Genomic DNA, 13,147 nt, shown 5'->3' on the forward strand with positions numbered 1-13,147 from the left:
TAAATCTGGGTGGCTGACATCTCCATGGAGACACGTGGGTGGTTGAGAGCTCTCTTGGAGAACCCTGGGTGGTTGAAATCTCCATGGATAACCCTGGATGGTTGACATCTCCATGGAGGTACCTGGGTGGCTGACATATCCACAGAGAAACCTGGGTGGCTGACATCTCCATGGAGGTCCCTTGGTGGTCAACATCTCCATGGAGGTACCTGGGGGTCTGAAATCTCCATAGAGGTCCCTTGGTGTCTGAAATCTCCACGGAGGTCCCTTGGTGGCTGACACCTCCAAACAAATCTGGGTGGCTGACATCTCCATGGAGGCACCTGGGGGTCTGAAATCTCCATGGAGGTCCCTTGGTGGTTGACATCTCCAAATCTGGGTGGTCGACATCTCCATGGAGGCACCGGGGAGTCTGAAATCTCCACGGAGGTCCCTTGGTGGTTGACATCTCCATGGAGGTCCCTTGGTGGTTGATATCTCCAAATCTGGGTGGCTGACATCTCCATGGAGGTCCCTTGGTGGTTGACATCTCCATGGAGGTCCCTTGGTGGTTGACCTCTCCCCGGAGACACGCGGGTGGCCGCAGAGGTTTCTGCGCCCTCAGGCCCCAGGGAAAGGTCTCAGAACCGGTGAAGATGAGGGACAGGGCGGTGCAGGAGGGCGTGGGGGCCCGCGGGGTCTCAGTGGGTGCCCACTGTCAGGTCCCTCAGGTAGGACTGGGTGAGGCTGCGGAGCTCCTCCAGGGCGTAGTCCTCGGGCATGGGAAGGCGCCCGATGTGCGGGGCCAGGAGGCGCAGGGGGAGCCGCTGGAGCTCGGGAGTGGAGTCAGAGAGGGGCTCTGGGCTCTGCTGCAAGCTCAGCACCACCCGCAGGAGGTTGGCCAAACGCTTGGCCATGTCTGCAGAGAGAGGGCAGGGAGCTCTGGGGCTGCCCCAGAACCTGGGAGGAACCTCCGGAGTCGGAGCAGAGGTCGCGGGATGGGTTGGGGGAATCGGGGCCTGGGGAGGGGGAACTGTCCTGGGGGTACAGGGAGGGGACTGGAACCCCCTGGAGACCCCCTGGGGTGAAGGGAGGAAAGAGAGAGAAAGGGGGGGAGGAAAGAGAAAGGGGGGGGAGGAAAGAGAAAGGGGGGGAGGAAAGAGAAAGGGGGGGGAGGAAAGAGAAAGGGGGGGAGGAAAGAGAAAGGGGGGGGAGGAAAGAGAAAGGGGGGGAGGAAAGAGAAAGGGGGGGAGGAAAGAGAAAGGGGGGGAGGAAAGAGAAGGGGGGGAGGAAAGAGAAAGGGGGGGAGGAACGAGAAAGGGGGGGAGGAAAGAGAAAGGGGGGGAGGAAAGAGAGAAAGGGGGGGAGGAAAGAGAAAGGGGGGGAGGAAAGAGAAAGGGGGGGGAGGAAAAGAGAGAAAGGGAAAAAAAGAGAGAAAGGGAAAAAAGAGAGAAAGGGAAAAAAGAGAGAAAGGGAAAAAAGAGAGAAAGGGAAAAAAGAGAGAAAGGGAAAAAAGAGAGAAAGGGAAAAAAGAGAGAAAGGGAAAAAAGAGAGAAAGGGAAAAAAAGAGAAAGGGAAAAAAGAGAGAAAGGGAAAAAAAAGAGAGAAAGGGAAAAAAAGAGAGAAAGGGAAAAAAGAGAGAAAGGGAAAAAAGAGAGAAAGGGAAAAAAGAGAGAAAGGGAAAAAAAGAGAGAAAGGGAAAAAAGAGAGAAAGGGAAAAAAAGAGAGAAAGGGAAAAAAGAGAGAAAGGGAAAAAAGAGAGAAAGGGAAAAAAGAGAGAAAGGGAAAAAAGAGAGAAAGGGAAAAAAGAGAGAAAGGAAAAAAGAGAGAAAGGGGAAAAAAGAGAGAAAGGGAAAAAAGAGAGAAAGGGAAAAAAGAGAGAAAGGGAAAAAAGAGAGAAAGGGAAAAAAGAGAGAAAGGGAAAAAAGAGAGAAAGGGAAAAAAGAGAGAAAGGGAAAAAAGAGAGAAAGGGAAAAAAAGAGAGAAAGGGAAAAAAGAGAGAAAGGGAAAAAAGAGAGAAAGGGAAAAAAAGAGAGAAAGGGAAAAAGAGAAGAAAGGGAAAAAAGAGAGAAAGGGAAAAAAGAGAGAAAGGGAAAAAAGAGAGAAAGGGAAAAAAGAGAGAAAGGGAAAAAAGAGAGAAAGGGAAAAAAAGAGAGAAAGGGAAAAAAGAGAGAAAGGAATAAAGAGAGATTGGGTTTTAAGGAGAAAGGGAAAAAGAGAGAAAGGGAAAAAGAGAGAAAGGGAAAAAGAGAGAAAGGGAAAAAAAGAGAGAAAGGGAAAAAAAGAGAGAAAGGGAAAAAAGAGAGAAAGGGAAAAAAAGAGAGAGAAGGGAAAAAAAGAGAGAAAGGGAAAAAAGAGAGAAAGGGAAAAAAGAAAGAGAAAGGAAAAATGAGAAAGAAAAGGAAAAATGAGAAAGAAAAGGAAAAATGAGAAAGAAAAGGAAAAATGAGAAAGAAAAGGAAAATGAGAAAGAAAAGGAAAAAGAGAGGGAAGGAAAAGTGAAGGAAAGGAAAAAAGAGAAAGAAAAGGAAAAGAGAAAAGGAAAAAAGAGAAGAAAGGGGAAAAAAGAAAAGAATGGGAATGTTGGAGTTGAGGTTGGATGGGGTTGGAGCCCCCTGGGCTGGGGGAGGGGTCCCTGGGGGCACCTGATGAGCTTTAAGGTGCTGTTTAAGCCAGCCCAGACTGGGATTGGCCTCAGCAGGCAGATCTTCCCCTGAGGAGCAGGCAGGGGACAGGCAGTGGGTCCCCTGGTGGCTGGGCCAGAGGTGTCACCGTACCTGACTGGGCCAGGCGGGTCCCTGGCACTGTGGCACTGGATCTGCTCTATCCTGTTGCAGAGTGAGGTCACCTTGGTGTGCAGCCTCTCCAGCTCATAGGGGGAACAATCCAGCTGAGAAAGGAAAAAGGAACAAAATGGGGATTCAGGTCAAGCACCTCTGAGCAGAGCCACTTCCCCCCTGTCAGGTCCATTCAGCCCCATCCTGAGAAAGCTGCTGGAATTGAACACCTCAGATGAGGGGAACAAAGTTTGGAGGTGACTTTGATGGGAGTGAGAGGCAAACGAGCTCCCTGCTGGTTTTGTTCCTTCCCTTCCAGCAGGTCATGCTCCACGGAGCTGAAGTGTGGTGGGTATCACCCAAACCTCTGCTTTCAGGTGGTTTGCTGAGGGAAAACATTCCCACCAGCACCCAGCAGGGAGCAGAGGATGACTCCAAACCAGAGAACGTGTCAGGAGCTTGGAGAGGGTTGGAAAAGCATCTCCAGGGGTTTTACCTGCTGGATCCTGTCGAGCATCTCGATGACACGGATGTAGTCCAGGTAGACCAACCCTGCCATCTCCCAGTCCTGGATGAGGCTGCTACGCTCTGGAGGAGCCAGATCTTCCAGGAAACCCTTCAGGTATTTGTAGTTCTCGTTGATGATGGCATCTGAGGAGAAGAACAGTGGTGAGGAACCCAACCCAAGGGCTGCTGGAAGGTCAGAACATTGCTTGTTCAAGAAATAATCAAGTCATGGACCAACTCTGTTGGTTCTGTAATTCCTTGAGATGCCCAGGAGATGCTCAAGTGGTTTCTGCCCTACACATGGACAGGCTGAGGCCACCCCCTGTCCCAGACCCCCAGAAGATGGGGGTCCAGGCATCCCACCACTGCCCCTGCTCCCTGAGACACTTCTGGCTGGGGGGGGATGTGCAGAGGATCAACTCTTCCCCTTCTCTACGTGTCTGTGGTGCTCCCCAGGTGCCACCAGAGCTGGTTTGGGTCACTGTGGTGCTCACCAGGTGCCACCAGAGCTGGCTGAGGTCACTGTGGTGCTCACCAGGTGCCACCAGAGCTGGTTTGGGTCACTGTGGTGCTCACCAGGTGCCACCAGAGCTGGTTGGGGTCACTGTGGTGCTCACCAGGTGCCACCAGAGCTGGCTGGGGTCACTGTGGTGCTCACCAGGTGCCACCAGAGCTGGTTGGGGTCACTGTGGTGCTCCCCAGGTGCCACCAGAGCTGGTTTGGGTCACTGTGGTGCTCCCCAGGTGCCACCAGAGCTGGTTGGGGTCACTGTGGTGCTCACCAGGTGCCACAGAGCTGGTTGGGTCACTTGGTGTCACTGCTAAACCCCACAGCCCCCCACCCTTTTGCATCATCCACCCCCCATCACTCAGGATGAGACCCTGCAGGGTCCCCAGACTGACCCGAGGCCAAGTGCCTGACCACCAGCTTGTGGCACTGGTTCCAGTGGCCAGCCTTGAACAAGAAGAGGGCTTCCTTGTGCTTGTCCCCCTCCACCCTGGCTCGGACTGCTTTTGCTTCATGAATCCACTCCGGGGGGACACAGAGCTTCTGGGTCAGGAAGGTTTCCTTGGCCCAGGACTCGGGGGTCTCTGAGAGGACGCAGTGACGGCCGAGGAGCTCCCGCACGGCCCGCTCCCGGGTGCTGGGGAGAGAGAGCCCAAAATCAGCTGAATTGGGGGTTAAATCCTGAGAGAGACCAACCCCAGGGGTGCTGGAACACCAACAGGAACCACCAAAGCCACCCCCACCCCGTGTCCCCTCATCCCCATATCTCCAGGGCTCTGAAACCTCTCTAGGAATGGGGACTCCACAAAAAAATCCTTCTGGCTGGGAAAAACCTGGTTTCCTGGAGCTCCCTCACAACCTCAGACATTCCAGGACTGTTTTGCTACGCTGGGAAATGGAGCTGCTGCTCTTGGAGGGCAGTGGGGAGACTTCTCACACCTGCCAAGCACCTCAGGAAATAAAACATTCAATCAGGTGATGGTTTCTTTCTCCCTGTTGGTGACCACCAAAAGAGGAACTTTCTAGAACAGGATGCAGACTTTGAGCAGCACCAAAACCACGGGGCTGCTTGTTCTGGGTCCTTCCTGGGCCAGCAGAAGGTCTGAGAGCCCCCCCTGAGCTGGCACTGCTGCTGCCCAACACCAACACCACCTCTGGAGCTCATCCCACCAGGACTTCCCTACAGGAGGGGCTTCTGGTGCCCAGGGGCCTCTCGTGCCCAGGGGCCTCTCGTGCTTCTCCAGGAAGAGGAGCAACAAACCTGACCATGGGAGGTTCCAGCTCCAGATGAGGAGGAACCTCTTGAGTTTGTAAGGTCCCTCCCACCCCAACCCAGATCACCCCAGAGGAATTTGGGGTGTTGGACTGACTGTGTGTCTGGCTCGTGCAGCAGGACGAAGACCCCCCACTCCCAGAGCCCCTGGCTCTCCAGCTGGGCAGCAAAGCTGACGTTGAGCACCCCCTGGCTCTGCTGCAGGAGGTGGGAGAAGTTCAGACCCCGCAGCACTTCCCAGAGGTGCCAACTCAGGCGGTGGTCCAGGGGGTCTGAGGTGCTGCTGCGGGGGTCCAGGAGCTGATCCAGGTCGTAGTGTCTGGGGGGGAGAGAGAAAAAAAACAGGAGGTGATTGGGGGGGTTGGTTCCTTCCTCTGTGCAGCCCTGGGGTGGGGTTTATACAGGGAGAAAAAAGGAAGGAGAGAAAATAAAGGTGGGGGGGAAGAGAGGGAAGAAAGGGGAGGGGAGAGGAAATAAAGGTGAGGGGGGAGAGAATAAAAAGGGGGGGGGAGGAAGATAAAAAGGGGGGGGAGGAAGATAAAAAGGGGGGGGAGGAAGATAAAAAGGGGGGGGAGGAAGATAAAAAGGGGGGGGAGGAAGATAAAAAGGGGGGGGAGGAAGATAAAAAGGGGGGGAGGAAGATAAAAAGGGGGGGGAGGAAGATAAAAGGGGGGGGAGGAAGATAAAAAGGGGGGGGAGGAAGATAAAAAGGGGGGGGAGGAGATAAAAAGGGGGGGGAGGAAGATAAAAAGGGGGGGGAGGAAGATAAAAAGGGGGGGGAGGAAGATAAAAAGGGGGGGGAGGAAGATAAAAAGGGGGGGGAGGAAGATAAAAAGGGGGGGTTAAGGGGGGAGGAAGATAAAAAGGGGGGGGAGGAAGATAAAAAGGGGGGGGAGGAAGATAAAAAGGGGGGGGCAGGAGATAAAAAGGGAGGGGAAGGCAAAAAGGGGGGGGGTTTCTGCAAACTCTGAAGCTGGTTTGGTGCCCCTGGTCTGGGCACTCCTCCAGCAGACACTGCCCAAAGTTCCCTTTTTGTCCCCATTTCCCCCTACCTGTCACTGTAGAGCTTCAGCAGGTGGAAGCAGATGTCCCTCAGGGGTCTCCCCCCATTCTCCTCATCCTCAGCCACACACCCTGCGTCCTCCAGGTAGGGAGGCAGAGGGCAGCAGGCATATTTCTCACTCTCTGCTGTGTTCTGAGGAAAAGAAAGAGGTGGGAGAGACAGATGAGAACAAAAACTGCACCAAAAGTGAATGTTGGGTGAGGAGAACCTCAGTGGGAGGGACTTGGGACTGGAGAAAGAAAGAAAAGGGAAAAAGGAGGAGGAAAGAGAAAAAGAGAGAAAGGGAAAAAGAAAGAGAAAAGGAAAAAGAGAAAAAGAGAAAGGAAAAAAGGAAAAAGAGAAAAAGAGAAAGAAAGGAAAAAAGGAGAAAGACAAAAGAAGGTTGTGGGGAGCCCTTGGAGCAGCTCCCAGTGCCTGAAGGGGTTCCAGGAAAAGCTGGGGAGGGACTTTGGGCAAGGGCCTGGAGGGAGGTGCCAAGGAGAGATGGTTTCCAAGTGGAAGAGGGGAGCTGGAGAGGAGCTGGGAGGGAGAAGTGAGGGTGGGGAGAGCCTGGGAGAGGTTTCCTGGAGAAGCTGTGGGGTGGTGGGAATGTTGGAGTTGAGGTTGGATGGGGTTGGAGCCCCCTGGGCTGGGGGAGGGGTCCCTGGGGCACCTGATGAGCTTTAAGGTCCCTTCTAACTCAAACCACTCTGGGATTTGATGTTCCTGTGCTCACCTCAAAGCCTTCACCTTTCTGCAAGGGTATTTTTCATCTAACATTCCCATCACAGAAGCACCCAGCAATGAGAAGATCCTGCCCTGCCCAGACTCTCCTGTGGCTGAGCCACCTTCAGTTAAATGATTCACCACTTTTTTTTTTCTCCCAACAGAACCCTTTTGTGTTTCTGCAGACAGAGGCTGAAGGCTCTGCAGACAACCACCAAGGTTTTGCATAATGCTACAGCATTAACTTTCTGCTAAACCAGCCAAGGGAACACCTGGGAGAAGACCTCAAACTGCCCTTGATGAGACACAGAAGTTGAGGCAGTATGGTTGAGAAAAAACATCCTCCTCATGTTGTTTAGCTGTCAGAAATGTGGGAAGTCTCCATCAGAACCTCCTCAAGAGCAGGTCTACAGCTCCTCAAGTGAGACGGTGAGCCCTGGGGCTTCATTCTCACCCCTGTGGGGCAGGAACCTTCCCAGGGAAGTGACCAAGCTGTGAGCTCCTCCCTGAAGCTGGGGAAGAGACACCAGAAATCAGGAGCCCAGGTGCAATCCCATCCTCCCCACATCCAGGGGGTACCTGACCTCTCCTCAGAGAAACCTGAGTGGAACATCACTCAGTGACCAAAAAATCCTCTTTTTCAGCCCAAGGGACCCACCTGAAATGCAGCCTCATACATGGCCAGGGCCCTGGAGATGGAGGCTGTGGGGGGCAGGAGGTACCAGAGGTGCAGAGCCAGGCAGCGCTTCCAGTCCAGCAGGGAGCAGACGTTGATGCTGATCCTCTCTGAGAGCTGCCAGACCTGAGGAAGGAAGAGGAGAAGCTGGGCTGAACTTATCACACCATGGGGAGCTTAAAATAAACCCACGGGATCACTGGTACCCCCCTCTGGCTGGGGACCAGAGCTGGGAGGAGGAGAAGAACCTCGTGGAGAGGAAGAGCCCCATGTGCCAGGCCAGAGGGTGGGAACTGCTGGAAAGCAGCTCTGGGGAGAAGGATCTGGGAATCCTGGTGGGAAACAGGGTGACCAGGAGCCCACAAAGTGTCCTGGTGGCCAAGAAGGGCCATGGAACCTTGGGGAGCATCCAGAGGAGCATGGCCAGGAGCCTCAGGGAGGTTCTGCTCTGCTCTGCTCTGCCCTGCCCTGCCCTGGGGAGGACACAGCTGCAGAACTGGGTCCAGTTCTGGGCTCCCTGGTTCCTGAAGGCCAAGGAGCTGCTGGAGAGGGGACAGCAAAGGGCTCAGTTCTCCCTCCCATCTCCTCTCCATCTCCCCTCTTGCAGCTGGAAACCCTTCCCCCTCATCCCATCCCTCCAGGCCCTTGTCCCAAGCCCCTCCCCAGCTTTCCTGGAGCCCCTTCAGGCACTGGACAGCCACGGATGTGCTGGACAATCCAGTGGGAACCCTGCCCACTGTTTAATCAATCATTGGAATCATTAAGGATGGAAGACACCTCCAAGACCAAGTCCAACAGCCAAGAGTTATGGGGGACCTTAAAGATCACCCAGTCCCACAGGGACCCCTCTCACAAACCCCACTCAACCTGGTTCTGAACACCTCCAGGAGCCACCTTGAAGATCACCTCATGGGCCATTCGGATGTCTTCAAAGTTTCTCTTTAAGCTTTCTTCCAACTCAAACCATTCCAGGATCTAAAACTCCTCCAGTTCCAACCCCTGGGTGTGCAGGGACCCCTCCCACAGCCCAGGGTGCTCCAAAACCCCACCCAACCAGGTCCTGAACACCTCCAGGGGCCACCCCAAAGATCACCTCATGAGCCAGTCAGATGTCTTTAAGGTTCCTTCCAACTCAAACCATTCCAGGATGTGTGCATGGGCAGGGACCCCTCCCACAGCACAGAGTGCTCCAAACCCCACCCAACCTGGTCCTGAACACCTCCAGGGGTAGGGCAGCCACCCTAAAGATCACCTCATGGGCCATTCAGATGTCTTTAAGGTTCCTTCCAACTCAACCCATTCCATGACCTAAAACTCCTCCAGTTCCAACCCCCGGGTGTGCAGGGACCCCTCCCACAGCACAAGGTGCTCCAAACCCCACTCAACCTGGTCCTGAACACCTTCAGGGATGGGGCAGCCACCCTAAAGATCACCTCATGGGCCATTCAGATGTCTTTAAGGTTCCTTCCAACTCAAACCATTCCACGATGTGTGCATGGGCAGGGACCCCTCCCACAGCCCAGGAGGCTCCAATCCCCATCCAGCCTGGGCTGGGACACTTCCAGGGATGGGACAGCCCCAGTTTTTCTGCCCAGCAAGGTGTCCCCATGCCAGGGGCCCCCAGCCCTCCCCCTGCCCCCCACTCACAGGTTTCCCTGCCAGCAGAGCGAAGACGCGGAGCCGCTCCTCGGGGATGAAGCCATCGGCCTGCAGACGGTGCCAATCCACCAGCTGCATGGTCAGGAGGTCCCTGAGGGGCTGGCTGCCCCCCAGCTGGGACAGCAGCAGAGCAAGCCTGTGGTCACCTGCAAGGGGAGATCAGGGAAATCATTGAAATCATCCTCATCATCATCCTCCTCCTCCTCCCGAGGGGCGGCGGCTCCGTGGTTCCTGGATGCGATCACCCAAGAGCTGCAGGGTTGAGCCTGAGGGGGGATAAACCAAAATCTCATCAAAAGTCATCAAAATAAGGGCAGGGAGGAGAAGGTAAAGGAAGATGAAGGAAAAACTCCCCCTGGGAAGGAGGCAAACTAAAAGGAAACTCCAAGATTTGAATGGGTGTGAAGATGACACTGGGAGTTAGGGTTTGAAAATTGATGTTTTTAGCAGAGGTGTTGAGTGCTTCACAGGTGCATTAAAAATAACTGATTAAAAATATTGGAAAGGAGAAATAATAATAATAAAAAAAGCCAAATGTGATACAGCATCACCCTCTCATTTGAGAAGAGCTGACAAACCCAGCATGAAGCTGAAGATCACTGAATAGATGATCATGGAATCATGAATGCTGGAAAAGCCAACGAATCCAACCAAAACCCAACCACCAAACCCTCTCCTGAAGCACCACACCAAAATGCTTCTTGAACATCTCCAGGGATGGCAACTCCACCACCTCCCTGGGCAGCCCATTCCAGTGCCTCACCACTCCTCCAGGAAATAAATTTATCCCAATATCCAACCTCAACCCATTTCCTCTCTTCCTGTTGTTGGTTACCTGGGAGCAGACACTCAGGATGAACTCAAGCAGCAAGGAGAGAAACCCCAGAGTGCCCCCATGGGATCCTGAGATGCACCAGAAAGACCCTGGAGTCCCAGTGGAGAGGAAATTCCCCCTGGGTCAGAGATCATGGAATTCTTGGGAATTGGGTTCTGGAGATCCTCCAGTCCAACTCTGACACTGGAAGCAGGATCAGTCCAGCAGGGACAGTGGGATCCTGGGGGCATCAGGAAAAGTGTGTCCAGCAGCTCCAGGGAGGTTCTGCTCCCCCTCTGCTCTGCCTCTGGGAGACCAAACTGGGAATCCTGGCTCCAGTTTGGGGCTCCCCAGTTGAGGAGAGACTGGGATCTACTGGAGAGAGGCCAAGGGAGAGCTGGGAGGGTGCTGAAGGGCCTTGAGCATCTCTGCTGGGAAGAAAGAGTGAGAGCCCTGGGGCTGTTGAGGCTGGAGAAGAGAAGGCTGAGAGGGGATCTGCTGAATGTCCATCAAGAGCTGAGGGCTGGGGGGCAAGAGGAAGGGGACAATCTCTGTTCAGGGGTGCCCAGGAACAGGACAAGGAAGAATGGGTTGGAGCTGGAAGATGGGAAGTTCCAGCTCCAGATGAGGAGAAACTTCTTGGCTGTGAGGCTGAGGGAGCCCTGGCCCAGGCTGCTCAGAGAGGTTCTGGAGTCTCCTTCTCTGGAGATTTCCAACCCCACCTCAACTTGTTCCATGGAATCAGACACAGAATCCTACAATGGGTTTGGGTTGGAAGGGACCTTCCAGCTCCTCCAGTTCCATCCCTTTCATGGGCAGGGACCCCTCCCCCAGCCCAGGTTGCTCCAACCCCATCCAACCTGCGCTGAGACACTGCCAGGGATGGGGCAGCCACAGCTTCCTTGGGCACCCTGGAAATTAAAGAATTTCTTCCTTATGTCCAATCTCCATCTCTCCCCATGTTTTCAACCATGAAAACTTGTTTCTGTGGGAGCTACAAGAGGTGATCCTGCTGGGATAGGGGGGTTGGACTCAATCTCTAGACGTCCCTTCCAACCCCTGGCATTCTATGATTCTACAATTCTATGATTCCTCTCAGAATTCAAAATTTAAATTAATTAATTTAATTCATTGCCTTCCAGTATCTGAAGGGGGCTACAAGAAAGCTGCTGAGGGACTTTTTAGGATGTCAGGGAGTGATAGGACATGGGGGAATGGATTCAAACTGGAGGAGGGGAGATTGAGGTTGGAAGTAAGGAAGAAATTCTTCACCATGAGCCCCTGTCCCAGGGTGCCCAAGGAAGCTGTGGCTGCCCCATCCCTGGCAGTGTCTCAGCCCAGGTTGGATGGGGTTGGAGCCCCCTGGGCTTTGGGAGGGGTCCCTGCACATCCAGGGGTTGGAACTGGAGGAGTTTTTGATCATGGAATGGTTTGAGTTGGAAGGAACCTTAAAGAGGAACCTTAAAGACATCTGAATGGCCCATGAGGTGATCTTCAGGGTGGCTGCCCTATCCCTGAAGGTGTTCAGGACCAGGTTGAGTGGGGTTTGGATTACCCTGGGCTGGGAGAGGTCCCGGCCCATGCAGGGGGTTGGAACTGGAGGAGCTTTTGGGTCCCTTTCCCCTCACCCCGTTTTGTAACTCCGATTCTCATTTAATTCCGATTCCCTTCGTGCCTTTCCCCCTCAACAAGATCCCAGTGGAAGAGGTCTCAGCACCTCACCTGCTTGCTGTGCCAGCCTGCAGGCTTCCCCAATTCTCTTCCCAGTCAGGCAGCTGAAGACAGCCTCGATGGGATTGCTGTGGTGGGACAGGGTCACCTCCTCCTCGATGCGCGGCGCCGCCGTCTCCGCCAGCCAGCGGGAAAAAGCTCTCCTGCGCTCCAGGGCCAGGACGTAGTCCCTGGGCTCCTCCAGGCTGCCCTCCAGCTCCTGCAGGTTGCCCCAAATGGCTTCACATAAAGTCCAGGTCAAGCACCAGTGCTTCACGATGGCTGTGGGGAGAGAGAGAGTTGGCTCAGGTTATAAGGAGGGAAGGAAAAAGTCAGAGAGGTTACTGAGAGAGGATTGGGGGGAGATTAGAAACTGAACTTTAGGATCATGGAGTGGCTTTGGGTGGAAAAGACCTTTAACATCAACCACAGTCCAGCTGCCCAGGCCACCCCCACTGCCCCATGTCCCTCATCCCCACATCCCCAGGCTCTGAAACCCCTCCAGGGATGATGGGGACTCCAGCCCTGCCCTGGGCAGCCTGGGCCAGGCCCTGACAACCCTTTCCAGGGAGAAATTCTTCCCCAGCTCCAACCTAAACCTCCCCTGGCACCACTTGAGTTGTGCCAAAAGTTCCTCTTGTCCCATCCCTTGTTCCTTGGGAGCAGAGCCCGACCCCCCCTGGCTCCAACCTCCTCTCAGGGGGTTGCAGAGAGCCACAAGGTCTCCCCTCAGGATAATACAATAGCCTTGAAAGATATTTCTGTCCCATCCAGACTGGATGGAGTTTGGAGTAACCTGGTCTGGGGGGAGATGTCCCTGCAGGGACTGGATGTTTTTTCAGGTCCCTTCCAACCCAAACCAGTCTGGAATTCCCTCACATTTTAAGCAATGCAGGAGCTCAAGACTCCCCCCACGCAACCAACCGATGTTGATGCTTTCAGAAAGAATCTCTGAGGCAGCACCGTATTTTTTTTTTTTTTTCTGCTTTATTCACATTTGGCTGCTCCCGAGGACCTGGAAATGCACCTGGAGAAGTTAAGGGATGTTCCCTGTGAAAAGAATGATTGTCCCCTCACTTTCTGTCACCGTCGGATCCTCGGCCGCCCGCCGGACCCATGCGGCGTAGTCGTGGATGGCAGCAACTCCAGGGTTGGGAGCCAGGAGAGGACAGTGCTCATCCATGTGCACAGTGCTGTGCTTCAGCTTGATCTCCAGAGGGATGAGGTAGAGCTGTTTGTCCCTGCCTGTCTGCTGCTGCCCTAAGCTCAGCTTCTCCACGTGAACCTTGAACGAGGATTCCGCGAGGCTGGAGGCAAAAAGGAAAAGATAAAACCAAGTGGAAATGCTGGGAATTGGTCTCCACTGCACCCAGCACATCCTGATTTGAACCTGAGGATAAGTCACACGTGACCCAAAGTCATAGAATCATAGAATGGGCTGGGTTGGAAGGGAGCTCAGAGCTCCTCAAGTCCAACC

The 13,147-nt window shown here is 54.0% G+C and overlaps 2 protein-coding genes and 1 long non-coding RNA gene across 3 annotated transcripts in view; 1 reads left to right on the forward strand and 2 right to left on the reverse strand.

Annotated features, from left to right (window-relative positions):
• Positions 1–201, reverse strand: part of CHRNA10 (cholinergic receptor nicotinic alpha 10 subunit) — a 2,024-nt gene extending 1,823 nt beyond the window's left edge. Inside the window, 1 exon segment of the mRNA XM_071734363.1 lies at positions 123–201. Within this exon segment, the coding sequence (XP_071590464.1) occupies positions 123–201 (79 nt within the window).
• A 62-nt stretch (positions 202–263) lies between these two features.
• Positions 264–562, forward strand: LOC139799853 (uncharacterized). The gene is made up of 2 exons (XR_011727502.1): positions 264–458; positions 511–562. It is a non-coding gene; the product is annotated as an uncharacterized lncRNA (long non-coding RNA).
• Positions 414–13,147, reverse strand: part of NUP98 (nucleoporin 98 and 96 precursor) — a 54,681-nt gene continuing 41,947 nt past the window's right edge. Inside the window, 11 exon segments of the mRNA XM_071752224.1 lie at positions 414–898; positions 2,757–2,772; positions 2,774–2,869; positions 3,253–3,407; positions 4,166–4,407; positions 5,141–5,362; positions 6,096–6,238; positions 7,470–7,613; positions 9,135–9,292; positions 11,683–11,952; positions 12,748–12,977. Of these exon segments, the coding sequence (XP_071608325.1) occupies positions 681–898; positions 2,757–2,772; positions 2,774–2,869; positions 3,253–3,407; positions 4,166–4,407; positions 5,141–5,362; positions 6,096–6,238; positions 7,470–7,613; positions 9,135–9,292; positions 11,683–11,952; positions 12,748–12,977 (1,894 nt within the window). The 3' untranslated portion in view covers positions 414–680.

The sequence above is a fragment of the Heliangelus exortis genome, chromosome 1, assembly GCF_036169615.1.
Source record: "Heliangelus exortis chromosome 1, bHelExo1.hap1, whole genome shotgun sequence".
NCBI lineage: Eukaryota > Metazoa > Chordata > Aves > Apodiformes > Trochilidae > Heliangelus > Heliangelus exortis.